General features: G+C 37.5%; 1 protein-coding gene across 2 annotated transcripts in view; it reads left to right on the forward strand.

The window, feature by feature from the left end:
* The window catches only part of CSMD3 (CUB and Sushi multiple domains 3), a 1,328,144-nt gene that overhangs the window by 841,232 nt on the left and 465,849 nt on the right, over positions 1 to 21,063 (forward strand). For both annotated transcript variants that reach the window (XM_045286022.1, XM_030887469.2), the window contains 2 exons: positions 12,639 to 12,777; positions 20,445 to 20,632. In XM_045286022.1, the coding sequence (XP_045141957.1) occupies positions 12,639 to 12,777; positions 20,445 to 20,632 (327 nt within the window). The remainder of the gene's footprint in view (positions 1 to 12,638; positions 12,778 to 20,444; positions 20,633 to 21,063) is intronic.

Here is a 21,063-nt window from a genome sequence, read left to right on the forward strand (position 1 = left end):
ATGCCATTGTCAATGACACTCCTCCTCATCTATCAGTCACATCTCTCTGCAACTGAACCCCAAACTCAGTCATTCCAGCCTCCTGCCTGTCATCTTTACTACATCATAAAACCTGTTAGTTCTATTTCAAAAATACATTCAACCCAGCTACTTCTTCCTTACCTTCCCAACTAACACACTGGTCCTAGTAAGCCTTTGCTTCGCCTTTCTGCAATAGCCTTCTGTGCTCAGTGTTTCTGCCTTTAGCCCCATTTAATTTGGTTTTCAGCACAGAGGCCAGAGAGATTCACCACTGTCCCCTGAAATGACCTGATCCCTCCAGCTATCTGCTCTGAGGGGCACTTTGCTTTTCCATCCTGAATTCTTTACTGATTCTGAGAGTTGACGTTTTTATTTTAATATCATTTACTTCACTTGTTCCCATACATTAAGTTATTCATAATTAGGCCTTCTCTTTCTCTCAGAAAAAAAAGTTGATGGATACGGACTGTCTGTGTTCTTTTTTCTTTGTACCTGAGTTTCTGCCTCCCATAGTCTCTATACTGCAGTTAGCAATGCCCCCTTGGATCTAAACCAATGCCCCTCAGCAAAAATGGAAGTAGCCAAAATGGCCTTCTGGATTAATGATCGTGTCCTTGAATATAATTAGGGAATAATATATTCTGTGGACAACTTCCTAGATGAAGAGGATTACACATAGTAGAATACTTTGAAATAATCAGATGAATGCCATTGGTGCAAAGGTGTTGATTTAATTACGATGTTGAGGTAGATACACTTTGAACACCATTATCATCATATCTTCCTTCATAAGGATAGAGACAGGAGCAGAGACACAACTAAAAAGGTACAGTGCCAAGTTCTCTAGTTTCTTTGGCCAGCCAATTAAGATTCCCTGAGAAGAAGAAATAATCAGTGCTACTCTCTATGAAAAATTGTGAACCCCGGAACCCCTTGCAGGACTCAACTGACTCTTCTATCTAAATCATTTTCTCAGCTCTCCAATTCCAATATTTGTAAGCAAAAATAGGAAGGGGGCATAGCTATATGAGTATCTATCTATCATCTATCTATCTATCTATCTATCTATCTATCTATCTATCTATCTATCTATCTATCTATCATCTATCTATCTATCATCTATCTATCTATCATCTATCTATCATCATCATCTAATCTATTAGAGTCACACATTGTTAAACTTTTCATTCACTGCCCGGTATGAAGGAGGACATGAGACTCCGTTCCTTAAAGCCAGATTGGTGGTGGTAGGGGGTGGGTGGAGTGGACTGCAGGTAGGGATTCAAGAAAATGCCTCATATAAAATGCAGTTGCCTGTTAGAAAGAGGAAATTGAATCCCCAGGTGTATATTTGCTAATATGCCTACCATCCCTATAGAATGGGAAGCAGGGGGAGGGGGATCAGAGATTAAAAACTGACTAACTAACAATATGGCACGTGTTGGGTGATGAATTGCATTTATATAATTTTCCTCACCTTATTTTTCCTAACTCCTCTGAAATGATGAAATATGGCTGTGCCATTGAGGTACAGGTAGCCCACCAAAATGAATAGTTTGCTGATAAGGCAGATATCATATGGCTGTGGTTTTTGTTGTTTGGGTTTTTTTGGTGTTTATGTTTTGGCTAAATAAGATATATAGAACCCTAAAAAGGAAATTGGCCAGTTTTGCCATACTATTAGGCTTAAAATGTTAAAACTCTGACACATGTACATTTAAGTGAGCTTAATGTACAGCAGTGGGAAGAGAGACCTCACTCGCACCTAGAAACAAGGGCTATGCTAACCTGGCACCTCCACTCTCCTGCCGGCCCACTGGTTCTGCTGCCCGCTTTTCTCCTTCCCTCATGAAGTTAAAGGAGGTCTGATCATTTCTTCAGCAAGTCAACGACGTGACTTTCTTCAATTTGACAATTGAGGGCACAGCAGCTCATTTTCCAGAAGGGAATGGAACACTAAAGGGTTTGGGCACAGTCTGGCAGTGATTGGGAGCCGGGGATGATGGAAGAAGTTTCAAAGTCTCCTCTGTCAAGAAACGGAAGTGAAACATGGCCCTCCCCCACCTTTTCACGTCTCTAATTGTGCAACACCAAAACAGCAGTTGTGATTCCTGCCACGTAGAAGCTACGAGCGATCAGACCAGGTGAGTGAGGAAACAGCAAAGGACAGAAGAGGACTATGTGATCACCATCCTACAGGAAAAAGGACCTGTAGAGGGGACAGGACAAGTGCTGCAAGTGACAAGCAATCTCAAGTGTTGAAGTTGTTTCTCGTGGCAGAGTGAACTCTGACCCATGGACACCTTTGGGAGAAAAGAACAAACCATTGCCTGGCTGTGCAGCCTCTTCATGGCCAATGGTGGGCTTGAGCTCGTGTGTCAGGTCCTCTGATTGACAGTTTCCCTAGTTTTCATTGGTCCTAACAAGCACTAGACATGGAAGACTGAGGAGAAGAGTAAACCAGTAGGCCCTGGTATAGTCTTCCACCATCAGTCCCTCTCCCTCCAGTTATCTTCCTGGTCACGGCTCAAAGATGCATCTTGAGTAGGTGAGTAGGGGGGATAGGGGAATGAGGTAAGAACTTTAACATGATGTGCACCAAGTTTAAATACTTGAGGTAGTTAGTTTATTGTGCTAACCTGGCTGATAAACACGTGCGGTTAATTGAAAGGCAGAGGGATAAATGGCTCAGTGAACTTCACCTTTCAAGTTCTTGGGTCTCTTGCTTAGTGATGGTTGGACCAGGGTGCAGCTACCTTAGCCAGTTCCCTGCTTCAGCTGGCAAGGCTCACTTCCTGTGAGACATCCCTGAGGAAAAGCCACATGAACCTACCCCGATGCAGCCCCGGGTGCTGGAGCAGCCATGTGGAGACCCCTGCCAGCGCTGAGATGCTTACACACTCATTGACTCGGCTTTCCTCCTGCAGTCGGCATCATAGTGTGTGTTTTGTGAGATGGAGGATTTTGTGGATGGGTGTCAGACATATGGGTTAATGGGTTAATGTTGGATTTGTGGGCATGGGCAGCACTGGGTTGGGATGTTTTCTTGATGTGCACTTACCCTTTATATAAAACTCTCTCTTATACATTAGTTTCTGTGGATTTGTTTCTCTAAACTACCCAGACTATCACAATACTCAAACTGATTTTTTTTTTTTAAAGATCTAACCAACATGTTCTTTAAATAGAGGGAGATCTGGCCATGTTGGTTTGAAGGGAATAATTAGGGGGTAAAAAAAAGAGAGATTGGTTTCTGTTTTTGCTCTACCAATTTTAGAATGTTCCATAAACTGCTTACCCAAGCACGAACATCCTTGCCCTCAGTGGAGAACTCCCTGCATATCTATGGCTACTATCCTTCGAACTCCCCAGGGGGGTGTCTGAGAGAATCCCTTGAGTGAATAGGATGGGACTAAAGTCCTTGCAGAACTATTTAGAGCCAAGGCTGGACTTGCATTCCTGATGAATTTTTCTTTTGAGGATAAGGGGTTTTCTCTGGAATCCCAATTAGCCTTAGAGGAAATGAAAGTCCTCCTATTGAGGGGCATTACCTTCTCCTTGGAGATAATTCTTTGGGGAGGAGCGTTTAAAAGAACACTCTGATACATAGATCAGAATGAATTCGTAAATCTCTTGGAGAATATGTGATTTTGCACACATACATTCATATTTGTGTTTATAGATACATATACTCAAATATACATATTTTACATGCAAATATATACATATTTAAATTCTCTTTGGCTACTCATTTAAGTTATATTAAATGCCAAAGCTCTTGGATAACTTTAGAGGCAAAAATTCAAGGTTTTGCTTTAAATCTCTGTGCACCAATGGGCGGGGTGGGGATGGAATGATGAGGAAGAAGTGCGGAGCTGTGTGTGACACACATCTCTGAAATCCTGACCTGGTTCCTGGGACCTGACTTGTTTCCCCCATAAATTATTTTGGACCATCATTCCGTGCGCTGAGATTAGATAAAAGTGGTGATGACTTACTACATCTCTAAAAAAAAAACATAAGGCAGGGTAGAGGTGGGATAGGGAAAAGGAACTGACAGTTTCTTAGGAGGCATCTAGATCTTTGGTGCTCAGTACCACTGAGAGGCTATCCTACCAAATGCTAGAATCCCCACCTCCTTATTTCCTGTATATCCAGACCCCTGCTTTCAAAACCCTGAAACAGAAAAACTCAACTCCAAATTGCTACTTTGCAGATGAAAGAGCTTACCTGCCATGGGACACTAGAACTCCTAAACAATTTTATTCAAGATCATTTTTATCGGAATACAATCTGACGTGCTTCCAACTCTTTGAAAGAGACCTTAAAATGCACTCACATTTTGAATTTGCCCATGTTACGTAAAGTAACGGAAATGAGCAAACAGTCTAACTCAGATTATTTGTAACAAACTTTCCTCAGGCCTTAGAAACAGAACAGGGACTAAATGGACAGTGTGCACTTGCTGTTCATCATGTACTCCCCATTCTCATTCTCACTGCTGCAAAAAGGACGGATCGAAGCAACGGACAGCAGCCCTGGAAGCACAGAGGGAGCACTGAACTGCTAACCAAAAGCTTGCTGGTTGCAACCCACTATGGGATAAGATGTGGTGGTTCGATTCTTTGATGATTTTACATTGGAAGCCCTATGGAATAGTTCTATTCTAGCCTGTAGGGTCACTGTGAGTTAGGCTTGACTCAATGACAAATAAATTGGGTCGCATTGGGTTTAGTGGCGGGAACCTGTATTTCTCTAAAAGATCCAAACCATTCCCTGATCCCAGGAACCTTTTGATTATACAGAAGAATTTCAAAGTCACCGTCTAGGTATATTCTCTTCCATTGTCTTATGGTAAAATGACCTGAATGATGGAGGTGGGAAGAAGGCTGGTTAACAATGCAGATTGATAGGTCCTACCCTACAGCTCCATAAGGTACTAACACCCTGGGAATAGCTGGTTGAAATAGAGGTGCCCTCACAGGCTGCCAAGAAGTCCTTTGTTGACAATAGCTGGGCCTTTGTCTGCCTGAGTCTTGAGAGACTGGGGTGAGAACGTTTCCCTTCTAAAAACAGGTTCACCTCTGGGAACTGTTACAGGAGTGTGAAATAGACTATACTGTTAAACCACTGGAAGCTATGTGCTTATTTGCTTGAATTGTCCTTGATTTGTCCTCACTTGAATTGTCCTAATTCTCCGAATGAGGACAGAAGGAAAACCTGCCAGCAATCAGGCATTCCAATGTTTGCCTCAATGTTGTCGTATAATGCCTAATGCTAAATACGTGTATTAAATAAAATTCTTTTTCAAAGGGCTGAATCTTCCAAAATTCTTAGTTTTCCCTCTGACCATGCACCTAAACTTCTACCAAAATTGAAACTTGAACTACCATCTATGAGCCTATTGAAAATGACGCCAAATACAGCCAGCATCCCCAAGTTCTGTTTTCTATTGTTTCTTATGATGTTCCACAAGCACTTCAGCTTCAGTGTTGAATCTCGTTATCTTTTGAACTAAACACCTTCCTGTTTTGTTTTCATCTTTTTGGTGAATGAAATCAGCATCCCTGCTGTGGGACAGGCCAGAAACACCAGGGACAGCTCCTCCTGGCTTGCTCTTACGCTGTAACTTTAATATTGTTTTACTTTGTTGATTTTTAGTTCACCTCCCAAATAGCTCTCATATTTGGCCCTTTTCTGTCATTGTCTTATTTCAGAATATAAATATGGCTTGCTCAGACAAAATTTTAGCCATGTATTAATTGTTCATATCAGCTCCAGATCCATCTCTCCTAGTCCTTTTAATATGTAACTCCCATTCAAATGACAGGCTTACCAAGTATCCTCTGTTTACAAGTTTCCACTTGCCTCCAGCTCACTGGTTAATTTTAGTGAGTACTTAGTACTCCTGAGTCCCTGTGCTTCTTCCCCAAAAGGTACAGATATCACTGCTGGCTCAAGCTAGCACAAGCTGTTGCTTCCATTTACAATTTCTTCCTCTTTTCCTCCCAGAAAACTTTAACTAGGCCTTGAAGATTCAGAAAGTACATCTTTTATGAAACCTTTGTTTTCTCCCTCTTCTAGTTCCCTTGTACAGGGGCATGTCCTTGCTACAGAATATATGACATTCACCTTTACTTCCATTTGTGTTTCTGTGTTTTAACCATGAGGACTTGGAGGAAAAAAGCAAGAGTACTTTAAAAACCATTGAAAAGAAAGTTCTGGAATCACTGTTCCTTTCTAGGAAACATGCAAATTATTTAAATTCTCTTCCTCTCAGTGATTCTAAGAAGGGTAGTTAAGGCCTAATGGTTGGGTTGTTTTGAACAATATTTAAATTATCCAAGGAGTTTTTAGAGCACTGCCTGTCACATCGGAAACAGGCAATAGACATTAATGGGAAGTACGGAATATAAATAGCACCATGGCACATATCTGACACAATGTATGGGGTTTTGGAGTAACTAAAGCAATGAATGAATACAATAATGAATAAATACCTGAATAGGTTGGACTTGGGAAATGTCTCCTATGGTTTTGCTGCTTTTCTGAGTTCTATATATTTCAAGTTTTCCTTATTCAGCCAGGAACAAGTTGCTGTCTTTTGAAGTAGTAGTTTTCTAAAGTATAAAGCCTTTGCTGCTGGATGAAACAGCAACTTAGTGGCTTAATAAATACATGCACATTTCATAAGTTGAAATGGATATATATTCAGTTGCAGACACTTAAAATATAATTAGCATATCAAAACTCTGATTTCATTAGTATCTTTGTTTAGAGTAAGCCAAAAGTGAAACTGCTTGTTAAATGCATTATTAAATACATAGAGAGTACATAGATATGGCAAAATTACAAGGACTGGGGCACCATCTCATTGTCTTTCTATTGTGACTACTATTCATAATACAGTTGGATTACTATCTACACATTTAAAACATTGTTACTAATATTATTATTGTTGGGTATTTTTTTCAAACCCCGTATGATTTTGCAGAAATTATGTAGAGAGTATTATCGTGTTTGGTTCCCAAACTCATAAATAAAGAATAAAACCACTTGTGTTTGTGCTACTTTTGCTTTTGGCAGATTTCGGCAGCTGCTTTCATTCAACTCCACTTGAATGTTTTCTCGACACTCTTCCTGCATTTTGTCAATTCCTAGATCTGCTGCGTTGCTATGTCATGACTTCTTCACCTACGTACCTTCTCGCTATTTGTCTGCTACTCACTTTGACCATGAGTCTATTTCTGCCTGGCTTGCACACTCTCTGTCTTCTCTTAGGCTCCATTTACTCTAGGGAATCTGTTTCCATACTTTCAGAAAAATACTTTTGGCGTGTTCCAGTTCTAACCCTAAATGTGGCTGAAAGAAGATACTTCTTATAATATCATAAGTTAACTAGGAGAATATTTACTGTTTTGCAGGACCACTACTCCCAAAAGTTTTCTCAGTAAATAGTAACCTTTCTCCTACGTCTAGCTCCCTTAAAATTTGGAATGAGAGACCAGTCAAAATAACTCTCAGTACTTTAATGTTTACTCCTTTATGACCCATTATGAACTGTTAATTTTTAGACTAATTACCTCTTTTAATAATGATGAAGCTGAATTGTACAAAAACTCTCCTAGAACAATGTAAGTTGATGATGTATTAAATATTTGTGTTGGGGATTCTTCCGATTTCCCTGGTCTTCTCTTCTCACAAAAAAAACCTCACGCTGTCTTTTAAAATATGGTAATTGAAGTGACTATTATGCTTATGCACATCATCTTATTTTTGAAATATACAATAACCCTACAGGAACCCTAATTATGAATCATCTTAACTAGGGAGAGTAAATAATCTTCATAGGATAGCCTCCTTTGAAAGCTTTTTAGGAAATAAAATTAAATTCTCCCAAGGATTAAAATTTAGTTTTACATGAAAATTGCATCTCAAACAAAAGACAAAATCTGGCAATATTACATTGAGAATATTTTATGCAAACCTTTTATACTAATCTGAATTTCTAAACTAATTTCTAAATACTTAAGATTTTATCTGGGTTTATTCAAGCTACTTGAAAACAGCAAAAATGAAAAAATAGAGCAATAGATTTTAGAGTTTTTTAAATAGAAAGAATCAAATAGAGCTATTAAAACAGACAGAATAGAGTATAAATAGAAATATGTAAAGAAATAAAGTTATAAAATAATTATAAAATAATTTCTATGTTGAAAATTTGGTATAGTACATGATATTTGATATTTGACAATTTTTATCTTTCCTCACAAATTTTAATGTATCAACTATTCTTTATTCCACTGTGTGTGTGTGTGTGTGTGTATACATTCTGCAAATATTAGGTATTAGGGCAGGCCAATGTAGTACAGAAGCAGAATGAAAGGGAGATTTTCAGTCTAGTCTAGACAGTAGGTAATGATGAGCTCATGCAAAGTCTTATTGTCAGTATATAAAGAGCCAGTGCATTGTTTAAAAACATGTGTAGTTATGCTTCTGATATTTGAGTAGTTAATAGGTGGTATGAATGCAGAAATTAGAAGGGCATTTTTGGACTCCAGATAGGAAATTACAGTAATTTAAACTCAACTGACAGCCACGGAGACAAGGCAACAGGAATATGCGTGAGGATGAGTTGGATAGAGGAGTAAATTGATAAAAATAATGAAAATATCCAAGACAATGACTGGATCATGGTTTTGTTTACCAACACGTGGCATGATAAAAGATGAACAGCCTTTCTGGCAGCTCCTTGTCAATGGACTCCTGCAAGTGTTGTTGAATGAACTCCATCTAAATTTTACTTGCAAGTGTTCTTAATGATCTGTTTCTATAATTTGAGAGCATTCCGTTGGGACACCTGCCTCTGGAATGGGTACAAATATGGATCTCTTTCAGTCTGTTGGCCAAATAGCTAACTCACACACACTCACTCCCATAGAGTCGGTACAAAAGCACGGTGACCCTATAGACCAGGGCAGAACTGCACCTGTGGTATTCTCAGACTGTAACTCTTGATGGGAGTTGAAAACCCAATGGCTGGTGGTTTTGAACTACTGGTCTTATGGATTGCAGCCCAACTAATAATCACTTAGCTACCAGACTCCTGTCTTCCAAATGTTGGTATAGATTGTGAGTTCTTCCCATGCTTCATCCACTTGCTGAAACACTTCAGTTGGTATTCCATGAATTCCTGGAACCTTGTATCTGGCTAATGCTTTTAGTGCAGCTTGAACTTCTTCCTTCAGTTCCATGGGTTGTTGCTCATATGCTACCACTTGAAACAAAAGTTGGCTGTTGGACTAAGTCCTTTTTTTAAAATTTCTGTTTTCTTTAGCACCTAATCCAGACATCATACCGTTCCATAATTCAACCAAAGCAAGTGTTGTACAATTGCTACCGCAGTCAGTTTCAAAACATCTTCTTTCTTCTCGTATTCCTTGATATCAGCTCTTCATTATAACGCCACCTCCCCTGCCATACTTCCCGGGATCCCTTACTTTAGTGATTTTCTCTATAAATTCATCCACCCTGGCCTTCATAAACTGAAGCATAGAAGAATACATAGCAGAGAGTCAATATAGCAATCAACAATGATGAAATACAACAGAGAAATACCATAATATGAAAAAAACCCACAAAAATATTAAAAACCAGATCAAGGACAAAGTGTGTCAGAAGGGAGATCAAATGACAAGATTTTAATCTTTCAAGTCAGATTTATCATTTTAATCCACTATGGTTATTTCTCCAATCCTCTGTCTGATAACCAGGTTATTCCCATCCCTGGATTATGGTTAGAGGGACCTCACTGGAGGGTTATTCCCTGGGTAGATCATGAAAATATATTAGGGCTTCCACTGTCATCCATAGCCTTCTGCACACTAGAATCTCACAGTATAAGTTCTGATACTATTCCCTCCTTCTTGATTTGGATTATATAATTTATTTCCGTGGATCATGGATGCTGGTGTGCTTCTTCTATGGGGGCTTAGTTGACACCTCACAGAGATGGTGGATTGTTTGAAAGCGAGTCATTAAGATCCCAGATGCTGTTCGTTCTGATAGGCAGGTACCATCTAGTGCCTTCACTACCCTTGGCTGCAGCACTCTTATTGTCTGTGTTCCCCTCAGGAGGACGAGGATCCCGTAGGGGTATGTTGTAAAGACAAATTGTTCTTTGATTGGAGTTAGGATTACATGTGAGCCCAAAATCCATTCCTGACTCTATGTTTTCTGTCTGCCTCTGTGTTATTTATACTAGAGAATCTTATTCATCATACCCCTGTGGCTCGTTCTTTTTGGCACAGTGACTCTGTGCATTCTTTCTATTTTTAAAAATGCTTCCTGCGTCATTCAATATTTTGCCTATATAATCTTTCAATATTGCTACAAAGCTTGATTTTTTCCCCTTAATTCTTTCAGGTTAACATACAATAAATCTTTTCTTTCTTTTAGGTTTTCTAACTCTAGGTCTCTGCACATTTCATTATAATGTTGGCTTTGTTTTCTCCAAACTACCCTTTGAAGATTTCTGTTCAGCTTTTTGACTTCATCACTTCTTCCCTTTGCCTTAGTGACTCTAAGATTAAGAACAAGCTTCTGAGTATCTTCTGAATGCCCCTCTTTTTATTTTCCCTATTTGTAAAGACCTTTTGCTTTCTTCATATAAGATGCTCTTGATGTCATCCCACAGCCCGTCCGGTCTTTCGTCACTAGTGTTCAGTGTGTCAAATCTGTTCTGGAGGTGTTCTAGAAATTCGGGTGGGATAGTGCAATGTCATATGTTGGCACTCACGGACTTGTTTTAATGTTCTTTAGCTTCAATTTGAGCAATTGATATCAGCACCTGAGCATCTGAGCCATTGAGTCCCAGCCCGTAGCCTCATTTTAGCTGTCGATATTGATCCACTCCATGGTCTCTTCCCAAAGATTGAGTCAATTTGATTTTAATGTATTCCTTCCTGAGAAGTTGTTGAAAAAAGTTTTTCTGATGAAATAACCTTACAAAATTTTATCACTAGATCTCCAAATTGTTTCTATTGACAAGACCTTGCTTTCCCACTACTCTTCCTTCCTCTGTGTTTCCAACGTCTGCCTTCTGATTGCCAATGATAATCAATGCAGCCTGATTGCCTTTTTCATCAATTTCTGAGTGAAGACAGTGGTGCAATTCTTCAATCTCTGCATCATTAGCTTTAGTGTTTGGTGAATAAATGTGTATAATAGTTGGGTTTCCTGGATGCTTTTTATACAAACTATATATTATCCTACCACAGATAGCATTTGTACTTTAAGATAGAACTTCAAATTCCTTTTTGACAATGAATATGACATCATTCCTCTGGAGTCTGTCATTCCTGGCATAGTAAACCATGTGCACTTCAGATTCTACGTGGCCTATACCAGTCTATTTCCAACCAATTACATCAATCTTTTTGCGTTTCATTTTACTTTTTCAAGCTTCTGATGTTCATTGGTTCACACTTTATGCATTGCAAGTTCTGATTATTAATTAATGTTTGTAGCTGTTTCTTCACGTTTTGAGTGATGCCCCGTGAACAGAGGCAGGTCCTGAAGGCTTTATGTCCACAGGTTTTCCTTCATCTAGGTCATTATCATCTACCCTGTTCTGAGAAGGTCGCTCTTTCTCAGTCATATTTTGGGTGCCTCTGACCAGAGGGGTGCGTCTTCAGACACTATTTCTAACAATAGTCCCCTTCTATTAAGGGGATTTTCAGTGTCTGATATTTCTATTTTATCCATAAAGTTTTCACCGACTAATTTTTTAGAATTGGATACCCTATTCCTTCTTTGTGATCTGTTTCAATCTAAAAACTCTTTGGGTGACCCTGCTAGTATTTAGTAAACCAGCATCACTGATGGCAGCACCCACAGCCACCACAATACTGAAAAACTGATAGACAAGCTGTATTGTTTGTGCTGCGTGATTTAATTAACACATACGGGAATGGCAATGTTAAATCATTGTGGTTACAACTCCATGTATACAGTAGTAAGAGAAAAATGGTAAGCTGCAGCTTTAGATGTGGTGTTAAAGGGGAAAGGGACTGAAACGCATGTCTAGCAAAGCAATTGGTGTGATCAAACTCTAGCTTGAGGGGTCTTAGTCAGACGACTGGGCTGAGGTAAGGGTAAAATCCACAGATTAGAAAGTGAGCTGAAAGATTGAGTCCATCAAGAAAGACTTAACTTTATTGAAGACTGTGGTGAAATAAAGCTGAATATTTTATACACTGTAAAGGATGAATTAGAACCCCCAAACTCACAAGTTATATTTTTCAAGCATTACAGTTGAAAAAAATGATAGACATTTGTGAAAACAGAACTATGTTTATGAAATAGTAATTGGAGACTTCAGGATGATCAGTTTATTATCTGACATGCCGAGGATTGCTATGTAATATGTGTAATACATAAAGTAAATTACTTTTACTTTTGAGAAAGTAATTATTTAATAACAATTGAAAGACATATTTGTCTTTTCATGAAAGTAGTATAAACAATATTTAACAGGAAGAGGAATACTTTCGAAAATATGTATTGTTGTTGTTGAGAATATTTGCTCCAACTTGTTTTCTGATTTATTGTTTCAGCGCCGTGTGGCGGTCATTTCTCAGCTCCCAGTGGAGTGATCCTCTCACCAGGATGGCCGGGGTACTATAAAGACTCCTTGAATTGTGAGTGGGTGATTGAAGCTGAACCTGGACATTCTATCAAAATTACATTTGAAAGGTCTCTGCAAATATTTTTTCTTCCAATTTGCTAAAGTTTATCTAAAAGAATAGTTGAAGTTTTCCATTTTATTTGCAAAAATCAGTGTATAATTTTATTGTAATTGTCAATTATGTAGCGTGAATGTTTCAGACTGTTTGCATCCTTTTAACCTTTCAGCTGGTTTTCAAGTAAAGTATTTTTATTTGTTTAATGCCGTATTAGTACCACTGAGATATGCAAGCTTGACCTTTGTTACTTTATACATGTGCACAACACTGAGATATAAACACATGACCTTTAGCTTAATGAGTTTACTTGTCCTGTATTTTGAAGAGTCTGTGAATTTTGCTTTGCTAAGTTTCAAGAGGAAAAGGTGTTGTAAACATGTTCAAACCGATATTATATTCTGGCCAAGGAAAGTTATGCAAATGGCCCATATTCTTACACACTAATCCTCTGTGGGGGCTGGGGGTTAGAATGGTCATGTCAAGTCATTTATATATAAATGATTGTCCAGTAGAATATTTGTTGGGTTTTTTTGTTTTGTTTTCTTGAAGGGAATGAATATTATTGGTCAAAGTCATCTGTTTTTTTAAAAGAGTGTAATATAGACAATTGAAAATATAAAGGAACAGATTTTTATCTGTGATTGAATCACCTTGCTCTTCACAAATACAATTAGAAGAGTCTATATGAGGAAAATTTCTCCAATTAACGTTGTTTCCTTCCTTCATCTCCCCACCTTCTATAACAAACAAATAAACAATCACAAAAACCATATTTATAAACATAGTCTCAACGTGGTAGACACATTTCTTGATTAGGGCCTGATGATTATATTTTAAGTCTATCTACCTAAAAAGAGGATAAACCCACTGCCATTGACTGGATTCTAGTTCATAGTGACCCTATATAGGATTTCTGAGACTTAATGTTTACAAGACCAGACAGCCTCCCGCCACCCCCTACCCACTGCCACACACACACACACACACACACACACACACACACACACACACTCAGTGGTTGGTGGGTTGAACAGCCAAATTTTCCATTAGCAGCCTAATATCTAATAGACAGCACCACCAGAAGCCATTAATCAATATACAGAATTATGTGAAAAATTCCTACATAGTATATATCCCGATGTTATATATGGGACAAAGATGAAGCACTCTATTTCCATAATAATTTACAGTCATGGAGACCCTATGAACAATATCACTTCATCCCTTAGGGTAGTGGTTCTCAACCTCCCTGATGCCGTGACCCTTTCATACAGTTCCTCATGTGGTGGTGACCCCCAACCATAAAATTATTTTCATTGCTACTTCATCACTGTAATTCTGCTACTATTATGAATCAGGCAACCCCTGTGAAAGGGTCGTTTGACCCCCAAATGGGTTGCAACCCATAGGTTGAGAACCGCTGCCTTAGTCATATCATCATTTTTTCTTAATTGAATGAAACCCTTATTCAAGCTCTTCTTTGTATTCTTCCATCCGCACTACATGGGGAAACAAAACCAGTTTACATTTCACAGGAAAGTGTCTTGGTGCTGAAGTGGTTGCACATAGAGCTGCAATTCACGAGGCCAACAGTTCAAAACTACCTGCCACCTCTGTGGGGCAAAGGCGAGACTTTCTCTTCTGGTAAAATGTTACAATCTCAGAAACTCACAGGGCCAGTTTGACCCTGTTTTTAGGGTCATTCTGAGTCATTATCAAATCTATGGCAGGTAGTTTTGGTTTGTTTTTTTAGACCACAAATTATAGATTTATAAACTGTTTATTTAAAATAATTTGGTAGTTTGGGGCAGGGGGCCAAGGTTAGTACAACCTTTATGAGGCGAAATTTAGTAGAAAATGAAATTAAAAGACAATGGAGTTTCCATGAATTTTTTAAGCACCTGTGTAGTAGTTGGCATGGGCATTGGTATCATAATTCCAAATAAGCTGGAGAGTCATCTTATTGATTCACTATCAGTTTTCCTCAAATAAAATTGATCTCTGTGGAACCCAAATTACCTGACTCTACTGTGTAAAACAGGAAGCTGGGAACATAGTATATCATATTATTAATTAGATATTTTTATTCTTATGTGACAAATAGGACACATATTTTTTAATTTGTTACATTTATATCATCACATTTGGAAAATTATTGTATTTGTCAAGCCATTATAATTAAATGAATATGTTAAGACACGCATGCATATCTATTTAAATACATGGTTTCTATATTACCTGTTCAGCTAAACAATAATTTTGTATCAAGGGTTACAATGTGAAGGTTTTGAAAATGAGTTAGCATATTTTAGATTGCAAACTATATAACCAAGATATCGCTCACTAGTTATTATCCTTCAATATTCAAATAATAGATTACAGCCCTACACCACATACAGCAAGACCTATAGATAAACCCACTACCTCACATCAATTTCAACTCACAGCAACCCTGGAGAATACAGTAGAACTCCCCTGAGGGTTTCATTGGGTTTGTTTTGTTTTTAAGCCATCTTTTAGACACTCTTAGAGACCCTCCCATGTGAACAGTACCAATAAATGCTACCATATGAACAATACAATTATTATTATTGTTGTTGTTTGTGAAATGGTTAAAAAACAGCATATAAACTCCCTCCCTACTGACAACTCATGTCTGCACCACATTCTTTCTTCAAGTGACTCTTTTGATAGAGACATTCTTTAACATGCAGCCACATTTCCCAGATGTAACAACCTTAAGTGTTTGGCTATGGCCCAAATTTCTCAGGCGGATGCTCAAACCATCATCTTTCATGTGGCCTGGAGGATGGGGCCAAATCCAGAAAGTGAGGATTAACGTCTCTGTATTTTACAATACAATGACGCCACTGAAATTGGTCCGTCCATGTCAGCATTAGCTCCACTTCTTTGCACACATCACCTAGTCAGGTGGGCTGGTGGGCTGGGGTTTGTACTGGAACCTGGGCTAGGTAAGAGGGTTCCCTAATCAGACATGTCCATCAGCTGTGCTGCTTCTAAAGCGCTCAGGACCGGTAGTGTCACTTCCATCTAGGTCAGAGCTTGTTAAAAATATTAACCGCTGGGCCCCATCTGAGACCTGGTGGTGATCAGACCGTGGGATAGGGCCACTGATTTGTGTGTTCACAAGCCCTCTAGGGGTTCTGATGCCTCTCGAGTGTAAGATCTTCAGCGTTCTTCAATCCTCAGCCCCATAGGTGTTTTTCTTGATTGGATTCCAGTGCATCTTTCCCCATCACTAAATGATTCAGCTAGGGGTCCATCACTGTAGGCTCTGCAGTCAATCACTCTAGGCTCTGCAGAGAGACTCCAAAATCTCTCTGGTGCCTCAGCCAATTCCATGTAACCTCAAGGACACTTCTGTGACCATGAAGAGTGTATAGTGGAGATCATTGTTAAGTGTCATTGATTGGGCCAAGTCATTGGGACCCATGCAAAATGGAGCAGAGCACTGCAGAAGCTAAATCTTTACTGGAGCAGAAAATCTCACCTCTCCCGCCACTGACAAATGGGTTTGGATTGATGACCTTGCAGTTTAGCAGCCAAATATGTAACCCACTACACCACCAAGGCTCCTTGTGAGTCATCTAGGTCTTCTTTGAATTTTTAGAGCATTCCAATGGATTCTTTTATTCATTTCTAACTCTGAATGCTTGCTCCCAAAATTACTGCGTGAAAGGTACCAACACTGCTGTAACCTTTCAACACACTATTCCTTTGAAACCCTTCTCCTCATTGTCAAGAAAAACACTCACACAAGAAAAGATAACCAGAGAGGATCGTTACTCAATCCAAAGTAACTTAAAATTCAATGAACTTTCACTGCCCTAACGATTTTTGGTAATCCCCATAAAAGGAAGGATTAACTGTATTTTTCTGGTCTCCTTTCATCCCAAATCCATCCCATCTGTCATCTTCACTGTACGCTGGAAGTACGCGCGGGGCTGCACCTTGCCCTTTGCGTGTTTTTCACATTTTCCCCATTGAGCATGAACCTGTTCTCTTAAGAGTGAAAGCCATTCACTCTCTTCAGTAGACTCAAACTATAACCAACTTTTAAAATCCTTTCATGTGCTTGCATCCAGTTTTAACAATGTGTTTATACATTCAATCATAGTACAAGAAGATTAGCACATGGCTTATTAGCACAATATTCACATTTCTGTTAAAAAGTGCCCCGGGTTGTTTCATAAGAGTCATTAATCCTCTTAAAATAAATAAATAAGCATGTCATCTCTGAAAACCCAAAATAGACTGCTTAGAGTTGTCCACTGACGAAGTAGCTTGATTGGGAACGAAGTCTGACGTTGAGTGCATCTCCCCCCAGGTCTTCAACTCTGGGCACTTAATGCGAAGCCATGCTTTTCTCTGTCCAAAGTTTTTGACACATCGGTCCACTCTCTCCAAACAGGCAGTTACATGGCCTTCTCCACAACTTTGTGAAATATATCAGACCAATAGCAAATTCTTTCTTAAAATCAATTTCTCCTCTTACTCTGACGATTTTAAAAATTAACTTCCAAATAGTTAATGGTAAATGATACAGACTAAAACCACTTAATTTCTCCTGTTCAGAAAGAACATCAATGAATATGGCTAGAAATGATTTTTAAAAATCAGAATATAATTTGGATTGTGGCATAGCAATTTTGTATGTTTCTATATTCTCAAGGGTATCAAAAGATTGACATTAATATTCTGAAAAATATAAATACATCATTATAATTAGCCTATATTCAACAAATATATTAGCCATTTGCTGGTTTCTTGAGGTTTTCTCTGAGAGTAGCTTAAGTCATCGGAATTTTATGAGCTATGATTTCATGTCAGAGACAAAACAAAATAGGTATAATGACAACACCAACAAACACTTATGTACTTAAATTGTTTAATTCCCAATATAATATAACATACTAATATAATATAATAAATTAATGGCATAGTATAATAATATAATACCCAAACAATTAACAAGTCTTAATCTCAGATTTCACTAAAAATTTATTTCCCTCTTAGTTTCTACATTTTGGTAATCTAAATCAGCATTTTCAAACAACCTTGGCTTATCTTTCTGTTCTTTTTCTGTCCCTAACTCTCCAAATTCAGAATACCCATATCACTTTTCCATAGAGCATTTTTTCTTTTCTTTTTTAAACTGAATTAAAAAAATTTATTTCAGGACAAGTTTTATTACATCAGGGACCTTTACAAAGAGAACAAAAAGTGAGCAAAAGAAAATCTGATTTTATTTTTTAATATCATCTAGTCACTATGCTGTTCACTTATCAAAAATATGTTCATATCATAAAGAAATGAACACTTGAATGGGACAGTTTATGCGAAGTTTATTCAACTCTCATAAAACAAATGAAACCAATTCAAATTATTGTGTAGCTCTTTCCCATTTTCCTTGTTACTATAATGTCTTTTTATAGAGCCTAAGGGCAAATCTGTGATGACTTGCTTTCTAACAACTCATGCCCACTGAACAATGTTCTCTCCGTCCCCGTTTAACGTTGCTGCTCTATTAGGAATTAAGTCCCTTTATGTGTCAATTCAAAGTAATATCTGACGCTTCTGTGCATTTCAATTTGGTCTGTGTCAGATGACTAGCTATCAAAGTGGAATTCCAGTTTCAAAACTCAGAATAGATTGACTCCAAAGTAACAAAATAATGGATTCACCTAGGATAGCGGCCTCATCATTTATTAAAAGGACATTGTGTTTTCCCACATATCTTTTTCTTTCCTTTTATGATAAATATTACTTTAGACAAATGCAGTATATTCAAAATTGCAAAACTCGAAGTAAGCCTTATAAGAATAGCTTGCTTTAATATAAGCCTAGCAAGATATACCAATGCTATACAATTTAAATATTTCAAATATGCTCATTGGATAATATTACACACTAATTTTGACTACTGTAGAAATGTGTATTCCTGTAGAAATGTGTATTCCAAAATCTGAAGTATCTGTAGGACAATCTTTGTAAAGTTAGGGCAAGGACTATCTGTTCTTGGCAAGGGAATACAATGAAATCTCTAATCTTGACTCAGATTCGGTATAACCTTTCAGTTTTAGGGGGAAAAAAAACTATTTGACCAATGTATGTTCTGTGCAGTTTATGAAATTGTACCTTAAAACAACTAACGCAAAAGCAGCAATGTAGTGTTCTTGTTGCTGTGTGCTCTTGTATCAATCCTGACTCACACCAACACTATCGGTCAGTGTAGAAGAAGTACTGCGTGGGATTTGCTAGGTTATAATCTTCACAGGCACAGAATACAAATCTTTTCACCCACTAAACCACTGACAAATTCAAACCACCAATCTTCCACTTCCCAGCAAAGCACTTCATCATTGCCCCATCAGGACACTTACAGCAGCAATAACAACCAAAATTTCTAACAATAAAATCAGTCACCATATCATAGTGGTTAGAGTCTGTGAAACCCGAATTTAGTTTTTACTTTGTCTTTTAGGAACAGTTAATACTATTTAAGTCCTGAAGGCATCCGTTTTCTTATTTGCAAAGTGAATATAATAATAGGAGCAACTTTACAGGGCTAGTGTAATGATTGGAGCTGTGGTGTAGTGGGTTATGTGTTTGGGCTGCTAACCTGAGGGTCGGAAGTTCAAAACCACCGGCCACTTCACAAGAAATAAGATGTGCCCTTCTATTCCTGTAAAGAGCTACAGACTCTGACACCACTAGGGCAGTTCTACTCTATAGGTTCATCATGACTCAGCATCGACTCGATGATAAAGAATTTGATTTTGAGTGTAATGATTAAATGAATGAATGTACATAACATAAGGTATGTTGTCCAGTCGTAGGCACTTAGTAGACTTACTATAGCATTATTACCTGATAGGTCTCTTCAATTCAGTTCCCAGTCATATATCGACCTTATGTACAACAGAACAAATCATTATTGCCTACTGATAATTAAAATCACTGTTTTGGAAAACAAACCACGAGTATATAAGGGTTAGAATAAGCAAAGTAGATTTTCAAAAATAACCCATATGAAAATGGAAATCAAGTGGGAAATACATATGATTTTAAAATAAGAATCTGCTTCTCTGAATAAAATATATGTATAAATTATAGTTTTACACAAGAAATGAAAAAGAAAAAAAGTTGTTTCCAAGACTTGTTTGGTCCATGAAAAGACTGTTTTTTTAATAAGTATAATCTATAACATTTGAAAGAAATTTTGCTTATATAAAACAAATATAGTAATATAGTTTTTTGGTTTTTTGTTTTTTTTATTTTTTTATTTTTTATTTTTTTAACATTTTATTAGGGGCTCATACAACTGTTATCCCAATCCATACACACATCAATTGTGTAAAGCACATTTGTACATCGTTTCTCAAAACATTTTCTCTCCACTTAAACCCCCGACACTATGTCCTCATTTTTCCCCTCCCTCCAGTAATATAGTTTTAAATAATAATTTCCCAGAGGAACTAGAGTTTATAATATTGGTATTCACAACACATGGGATCTTAAATTATATAGTGAGTATTAGATAAGCTAAAAAATAAGTATTAAATAAAATGATAAAAAATTAGTAATATAAATAGCAAGTGAAACATCACATTTTCAAATAGTATTATACTAATAAAGTTCTTTTCTTCACCTTAGATTTCAGACCGAACTGAATTATGATGTTTTGGAAGTTCACGATGGGCCCAATCTTCTGTCACCATTGCTGGGATCGTATAATGGCACACAGGTGCCCCAGTTCCTATTTAGTAGCAGTAATTTCATATATCTTCTATTTACAACAGACAACAGCCGTTCTAACAATGGTTTCAAGATCCATTATGAAAGTAAGTAACACCAAGTTTTCTTTGAATTCTACCTCGGGTTTTCTCAACAGTTGATATTGCCATCATATCAATAAAAGAACCAGTAGTTTTATTTTTTTAAAAGCATCAAAGCTTCCCTTGATGTATGAGAATGCTAATGGTTTCAAAACTGCAGTCTCTATTAAATTTTACAGAGTGTTCAACAACATATTATTTGGAAGAGAAATAATAACAAAATGTCAGAGGTATCAAATTATAATTCTTAAAATGAGTTCATATAATCATTGTGTACCATTCTAAAAAATAGACAATACAGTGAATGTCAGTCTGAGATATGCATGAACAATAATATCTTCTTTTTGGATTCATTTAATACTTCAATTATTCTTTTATAATTTACTCATCGAATTGAAAACATTTTCCATTTAAAATATCCAGTTGTAGTGTTTTGT

Source organism: Echinops telfairi, unplaced genomic scaffold (genome assembly GCF_000313985.2).
Source record: "Echinops telfairi isolate 266 unplaced genomic scaffold, ASM31398v2 ScPeMD7_1;HRSCAF=3_0, whole genome shotgun sequence".
Lineage (NCBI taxonomy): Eukaryota > Metazoa > Chordata > Mammalia > Afrosoricida > Tenrecidae > Echinops > Echinops telfairi.